The 7939-nt window shown below is 40.0% G+C and overlaps 1 protein-coding gene across 1 annotated transcript; it reads left to right on the forward strand.

Annotated features, from left to right (window-relative positions):
* The first annotated feature begins 1759 nt into the window (after positions 1 to 1759).
* Positions 1760 to 6610, forward strand: yod1 (YOD1 deubiquitinase). Its single transcript, XM_080026186.1, has 3 exons — positions 1760 to 1839; positions 2984 to 3196; positions 4005 to 6610. Exons 2-3 carry the CDS (start codon positions 2989 to 2991, stop codon positions 4703 to 4705), a joined length of 909 nt encoding a protein of 302 aa, XP_079882312.1. The 5' UTR covers positions 1760 to 1839; positions 2984 to 2988; the 3' UTR covers positions 4706 to 6610.
* Positions 6611 to 7939: the final 1329 nt, after the last annotated feature.

Genomic DNA, 7939 nt, shown 5'->3' on the forward strand with positions numbered 1-7939 from the left:
GAGATCAGTTTGCAATTTTCAAGTACTGAATTAATGGTAGGACTGTGGCCACTAGAACTGGTCTCTGGTCAGCAAAGGTCTTGAAAACAGCATAAGTGTGCTTGTGACATGCGTGCCACCCATGCATGTGTATGGGCACGTGTCCCAGCAGATTTTTTAAATCTGAATAAAAAAATTTAAGTTTGTAGTTAGCAAGTGTAACATGTTCTTAAGGCAGAATTTCATAAATAAAGGTTTATTTTTTTAGCAAGATATTTGGTCAAAATCTAGTTGTCATCCGTCCCTCTGTCCAGTTGTTAGGCATCTGGCTGCTAGCAAGTTATGTTGTCTTGCTAATTTTACTATTCATCTGAACTGAAATGAATATTGACTTTTTCCTTTATTATCTTCGCCAGAATGCACCAGAATGCTTAGATTACATGTTAAAAACACAAAAAAATATTCTGGGAGGAATGCCCCCAGACCTCCCTTCAGGGGTTTAGTTTTCTGACAAACATTACAATGGATACTAACATGATTTGGGCATTTGGGATTATAAATCATCTTTGAATTGGTTGTACAGCATATCACATGCTATTCATTCAGGGGTGTGATGGCCACCCCACTCTAGCTCTGTGGCCCACCTTGGCCACCCCCAGTCAAAATTTCCTGGAATCGCCACTGAGACACACACAACTCCGCGTTCAGGCTGCACAGCACATTAATCGCAGGTAGCATTTTGAGCAAAATCTGGCCACTTTCCAAATCCAAGACTCAATAGTTGAAACATTCTCTGAACTGGGTTGTCAGACAGCAGTGTTTCCCATTGATCATAGACTTTGTTTTGTGAAGCTTTTTCATAACAGGTATACCTATTGTAGAATTTATTCTGTGTATGTTCTATTTAGGCTACTATTTTCTTCTCTTCTAAGGAGATTTAAAAAAAAAAACATTTCCTCAGTGTCACATAAAAGTGCACCAGAATTTAACGTTAAATTATAAGAAATTTCCGGACCCCAACCCTAAACCCAATGTTCAACTCAAAGGTGCGCCACTGGCCTAGCCCTTGTGATAATAACAATAATAGAGTATCTATCTATCTATCTATCTATCTATCTATCTATCTATCTATCTATCTATCTATCTATCTATCTATCTATCTATCTATCTATCTATCTATCTATCTGTGTAGGGTGGTGTGTGTGTGTGTGTGTGTGTGTGTGGGGGGGGTTGTCAGGGTCGGTGGGGGGGCCCAACTGCAATGACCCAGCTTTGGGGGGGCCCAGCTTGCAGACGGTTGAGAACCCCTGCTCTAGAAGGTCCAGGGTCCACGACACAGTCTCCCAAATTCCTGTGAGAAACACTGTGTGTGTGCATGATTATTAAGAGTCATTAGACCAGGGGTTGTGTTCAAGTATGCGTAATGATTTGGTCATTCATCAATAGAAACATTGTGTTGTTATCTGGCTCAGAGAGTGACCAGTCACTCATACGTTTTGGACTATAGACAAACATAGCTTTTACATGTTTGTATTGTAAGACTGCCTCTCAGAGGGCCCATCAGGACTTCCTGTATAGGGGCCCAGAATTTGGAGCAACGCCCCTGCCTCCACATATCGTATCAATAATCATGGTGGGCTGCCATGGCCAAAAATGCCAGGGCTGAATTTTTGTCCCAGTCCACCCCTGTCTATGTGTAGTAGTTACAAAAAAATAAAAATCCTTTCACCATGGCTGTATTCGGAAATTTACGGTAAAATACGGGAGCGTCATGTCGTCATACAGACGTAGCGTGACGTTTTACACATCAGTCTGTCACTGAATGTTTATTGTTTGAGGCAGGGCTGCAGTTAATAGCAGGTGAGAAAACAACATGACTTATCTCGCTGTCGAGTCACTAGGTATACCCTGTCCACGGAAAGACATTTCCATGGACAGGTTACGTTATTTATTTAAGTGTACTTGGATGCGAAAAACTGTCCGGTTAATGGTCAAGCTAGCATGCTAACGTTAGCGGATGATACATGACTACAGTCACCGTTAACGTTTGTCTGTGTTTCTTTCATACATTTCCAGGATAAAAGTCACTCACGCCTTGACTATTTCGCGAGTTTCATGAGAAGTGGCTCCATATAATGCTGTGGGTTTATTGCTTGAGAGGGAGCTGCTAGCTTTGGTCCACTGTGTGTTGTTGTCTTTCTGTGAAGTTAAGTCGCCACTCGCCAACGTGAACTGACAGAACAAAGAAATGAAAACAAAGCGACTTGGCCGTCATGTGTTTGCCTCCATCGTTGTTGTTTGATCAGCATTTTCATTGTTGTGCCGGTGTTAACACCGAAATGTGTCAGCTGTGATACTGTCAGGTATCCCACGTCCCAATTCGTTCTGTGTTTCATTGGCTAATAAATGCTAATAGCAAATGTTGCTTATCCAGGTTTCCAACAGATCCTTGAAAGCTTTGCAAGGCAAGTTAATATAGAAATAAGGACTACATTGGTGTTTAAATGTCTTAAATCTTTCTTTTGAAACTTCAGAATTCGAAGACCCTGGGTTGGCATTTTATGAATTGCAATTTAAAAACTCCAAAAAATATCTTGCAACTATTTTTGTAAATCATTTACAAATGGTCAGCGTTGTATAATGTGATATTGATTTATTCAGGCATTAAAGTGACCCATAATTATTGCTTTTTATTTGTGTATTTTGAATGACCCTAAATCAAATAATGACATAACAAATAAAATAAATATATTTTTCAACATGTACAGTAGATCTTCTTGCTTAAACCCCTTAAATGATAAACAGGTCGGTTAAGGAGCAACTTTACATTTCAAATGATATATGGTCAAGAGGTGGAGTTAATAATTTTTTTTCGTCACAATGGCCAGAAAGTCTCTTCTTGATAATTGTTCAATGTCTCTCTACCACAAATGCCTTGTTGGATGACCAAAGTCCACATCAAATACTTGCAGTGATACTGATATGTTCTTGCGTGTTTTTGCAGGCAGGATGTTGAGGCTTCGCTGTAAAACCAAAAACGGGAGCCACATAATGCAGGGCTTGACCCATCAGTCCTGTGTGCAAGAGCTGAAGAGGAAAGTGGAGGAGCTGACTGGTATCCCCTGTGATGTGCAGAAGATTATGGTTGGTTATCCCCCCTCCAGCCTTGATCTTCAAAATGGAGAAGCTCACCTCAAAGATTATCCCATCAAATCTGGTACGTTGTCAGAAATCCAAAATTTGCAGAAACATGAACAACATTTCCACAATTTATTATTTCAATTATCTGTTCCAAGATTTCTTTTAAGACATCACATATATGATTGGATTAACATTTCAGTACATTTTTCTGTGTGAATGTAAACTCACCCTTTAGACTAAACTCATGTATTTACCCAATTTGCATTGCACATGTTTTTTGAGATATTTTAAACCTCCTGCAAGGAAATGACCTGTAACAGCAAACGAGAACATCAGCGAGAAGAACGTTTATTTTATATAGTTAAACCTGCAGTGTGTAGAATTTTGGGTTTTATTTCCTAGCAGATTTTGTAGAAAGTAATTATAATATCCATAAGTATATTTAATTTAGTGCATAATAGCTGAAAAATATGTTTTGAATTATTATTTTTTCCTTAGAAAGGGTCTCATATATGTCAATATTTCTGCATATTTTGGACCAAGGCCTAGTGCCGCCATCTTGAAAGTGTCATAGTTGGAATGTCATCAGGTGCATTGTTTAAAATTTAGAATTGTTCTTGTCCTTGAAGGCCACTGTGGCTTCTGTTATTATTCAAAAGGGTTGGGGTTACCCAGGGAGTGTTGCATTCTAGAACTTTGTAGAACTTTCTTGATGATGTCATATTACACACTGCACCTTTAATATAAATGTTGTCTCGCACAGCCATACCAAACTACAGCTCATAGTATGGTCTGGCAGCACGCTATATTATTTCTGAGATAGCAGCTCTCAATCTCTTTTTACCAAAGTATGACAGGCTGAACTGTGTTGTCATTCTCTACAGGAGACACACTCATTGTTGAGGAAGAAAAAAACAAGCCAAAGCCTCAGGATCATCCCACTGTGACTAAAGCACCACGCTTGGAAGTCCGGCCCATGCTGGCACGTCGCGTGGTCCCGGCAGACAACTCCTGCCTCTTCACCAGTGTGTATTATGTGGTGGAAGGCGGTGTGTACGACCCCGCTTGTGCCCCAGAGATGCGAGGCCTCATCGCCCAGATTGTGTCCAGCGACCCCACAGCGTACTCGGAAGCCGTGCTGGGAAAGACCAACGAGGACTACTGCGCTTGGATAAGACGCGACGACACCTGGGGCGGAGCCATCGAGGTGTCAATCCTGTCCAAGTTTTACCAGTGTGAGATCTGTGTGGTGGACACTCAGACAGTACGAGTGGATCGCTTCGGGGAGGATGCCGGCTACCACAAACGTGTTCTCCTCATCTACGACGGCATCCACTACGACCCGCTGCAGAAAGAAACGCCCGGCTCCGACGCCCCCCCGCCCCTGACTATCTTCTCCACCAAGGATGATGTCATCCTGGCCCAGGCCCTGGAGCTGGCAGACGAGGCCCGCCGCAAGCGACAGTTCACGGACGTAAACCGCTTTGCATTGCGCTGCATGGTGTGCCAGATGGGCCTGGTGGGACAAAAGGAAGCTCGTGAGCACGCCAAGGAGACGGGCCACACCAATTTTGGCGAAGTGTGAGCATTGTCTCATATTACACACAAATACAAGCACTGCTAACCCCCGCGCCCCCACGTCTGGCAACTCTTTTGGTCTCTCTGTCAATCTGCTTGTGTGATCCTCTACCTCACGTTGTCCTGAGATCTACAGAGAATCTGCACACTGTGTTCAGCCTTCAACCGGTTCAGTATTACTTGTAGACTGCTGTCAGTTCTCCAAGTCAGAAACAGTACTGCACCATCATTGCAGTCTGCTAGAGGTGGTTTCAAATCTGTTTAACAGGGTCAAGTTAAATCTGCAAACAATTCTCATGATTTTTTAATCTTGGTTAGAGTATGGCTGGTTTATAACAAACTGAATAGTGATATGTTGTTAATTTAAAAATGCACCAAATTGCCACTACTTAATGTTTGATAAAACCCTGCTATCTGCCTCTAGCAAGAATTAAAAAATTACCACCAGGAATTGTTTGCACTACAAAGCGATCCTACTCACTGTTGTCTTAATCGCAGCACACAAAGTTTGACTGTTATTCATCATATTTGTTGGTTATGTAGCATGTTTTTATATCAATTGTTGACAGGTGTATGTCAGAAACTCTTCCAATACTTAAAACTGATCATTTGGTTTAATTTAGTTGTTTATATTGTTCAGCGCAGTTGGGCTGTGGCAATGCTTAACAGGATTATATAGATACATGTGCTATTCATGACATCCCAGTGGCCACTGAGATTATTATTCATTTGAAATAAATTGTAAATTGTGATCCTAAATTGATGTTATCGCTTAAGTGGGAATTTTTCCCCTCCCCCCTTATTTGATGATTTATCAGTGTGCTTACTTTAAATTACACACAAAAAACTAGAATGTTGCTGAAAACAATATTTTGCTAAATCTGTGGCTCTTCGGCTTTTTTCAAGGGTACGAGTTTTTCAGGAGTGTAATTTTTAGTTTTAGTGTCATTTTCAAATGTCGTTATGCTGTAAGAACTCCATCTTTCTAAAAATATAGTTTTTCGTTTTATATTGCTGAATATTTTGGTGTTTGAGCATAACATTTCAGAACAGAACACTAACCATGGTGAGAAGGTTGTGTACCAACTAAAAGTGTGCAAAGAGTTGGATGAGAAATCCTCCTCACTCGACACGTTTTACTGTTAAGGTACAGTCCATACATCATATGCTTTGCTAATCAGTATTAACCATATTACAGTTTTAATTGTTCAGCACTAAGGTAACTTATTAGGGTGATTGAAAAAACTGCTTTGGTTTAATATGTAGTGCATGTTGTCCAAAAAAACCCCATTCTGTTCCACTGTACGTTTCGCACAATTGGAGCATGTTCTCACATTTTTGACTTGTTTGGCAACATCTCGTTGCTTATTTCTTCAATACTCTCTGCAGCATACACTTACGGTAAACCACAGCTCATGAAAGTTAAAGTGGAGAAGGCTGTAAAGTTATTGGTGGGTTTATTATTTTCCTTGAAGCCTGATTTATTGTGGCCTCACGTTTTAGAACCAGTATTTCTATGTCACATATCTATGATGGAAATATTGGTGCGTAATTGTTGCCAAAAAGTTAGGTTTTTACAATTAAGGATTCACTTTCAGAATTTTTCTGGGTTCAGGCTCAGAGACGGTGGTGGGATTAAACTAATTATTTCTTGGCGTGAATGTGATTTACTGTTTATTTTTTCCTCATCTGTTACATTAGGTTGTTTATTTTAACAGTGACTATGAATTAATCAGCTTGCATAAAAGTGAAACTATGAAATGGCTTTGTTGCATTTTATATTTACCAAGTGTTCCTGACTCTTAATAAAAGGACAACAACAATGAATGTTGCACACAAAGCACTAGCCTACAGAATAACTGGATTTACTTGATTTTTCAGTGTTGTCACAATTAAAAGTTATAGCCAATGGTGTTGTGTACGAGTCACTTGTTTTAAAATCTGGAAACACCTTCACGATGTGCTGTTCAACACTTTTGAGTTGGATTAGGAAACCTTAAATCCCAAAAAATCGTACTTATAAAATTTGTCAAATAATAGCCTACAAAAAAATTAGAATGCATGTATTTATATTTTGCCCCTTATTTGTTAAACTATTACAGTGACGTAGATAAAGTAGTCATAGGCTTTCAGTACAGTAAATTAAAACAAAGGGTTCCCGCTCTCCCCTACACATCGCAGTGAGAGTTTGAAACAGAGCTACTGATTAGCAAGATTACTGCAGGTGTAGGTGCCATGGCGACGGCGAATCGTGCGTCTTAAGGAGAATGCCTCTCTCTGATTGGCTAAAAGCTTAGAGCACAAAGTCCCTCCTGCAGGTGACAGAGCCGCTCGAGCACATGAAGCAGAAGATGGATACATGAAGAAAGCGCAGGTATGTCGTCGTCTACTGCATTTTTCCTTCGAAAGCTGTAATTGTGTGGTCATTCAAATCCACTTAAAATTATGAGTTATGGTGTGTATTACTGACTAAATCCGTTTATTTTGCCACATGATCTCCGACATGAATATTTATGTAGGCTACATTGTCGTTTAGTTTTTTTTTAAATTTTCATCACTTGTTACATTTATATGTCATCTTTTTATTATTTGTATAATCTTTTTTGTTGTGTTTTGGGGCTGAGTCGAAAGTCCTATTTAGGCCTATGCCTAACACCTGTTGATAAACGGATAGGCATATATTGTAGTCCTACGGACTGTGTATGAGGCTGACAATCTTAATAGCAATACAACATTGAGACACCTGATAAATCTGACGGCAGAGGGTTAAATGTCAGGGAGAGAGGGCTAAAAGAAAACAGTTTTGATGGTGATCCACCCAGTGGCATAATCCCATTCAAACAATCTATTCCATGGCCAGTCGCTCTTTTATAGCCACAATCAAAACAGAACTTTCTGCAACTGTGTAATTAGAGCAGAGATTAATGTAACGAGGAGTTTCACATGGCACTTAACATGTATTGCTTCAAACTCTCCATGGTTTTGTGAGAGCTATAAGCTTGTCCCCTGTTTGTGGCGGTTGCACCTGTCCATCCTACAGAATGTATATGGAGATAACAATATATGATGTCTTTTCATCGGTTTAATATGTAATTTCACTGGAATGGTCTGCAGGGTTAATCAGCAACCACAGTCCTATAAGTCTAAGGTTTCATTATGACAAGCGAAAAAACAACTGCACAGGAACTATATAACACTGAATTATTAGGTAAGGCAAATTTGATTACAAACAAATCGGTAG

Source organism: Ammodytes marinus (assembly GCF_949987685.1).
Source record: "Ammodytes marinus genome assembly, chromosome: 4".
In the NCBI taxonomy this organism is placed as follows: domain Eukaryota; kingdom Metazoa; phylum Chordata; class Actinopteri; order Uranoscopiformes; family Ammodytidae; genus Ammodytes; species Ammodytes marinus.

Bases quoted from the DNA above. Each gene is read 5' to 3' on its own strand.
- yod1 (XM_080026186.1), top strand. From the start codon at position 2,989: ATGTTGAGGCTTCGCTGTAAAACCAAAAACGGGAGCCACATAATGCAG. The intron at 3,197-4,004 runs GTACGTTGTCAG...CATTCTCTACAG, and splicing joins AGATTATCCCATCAAATCTG to GAGACACACTCATTGTTGAG.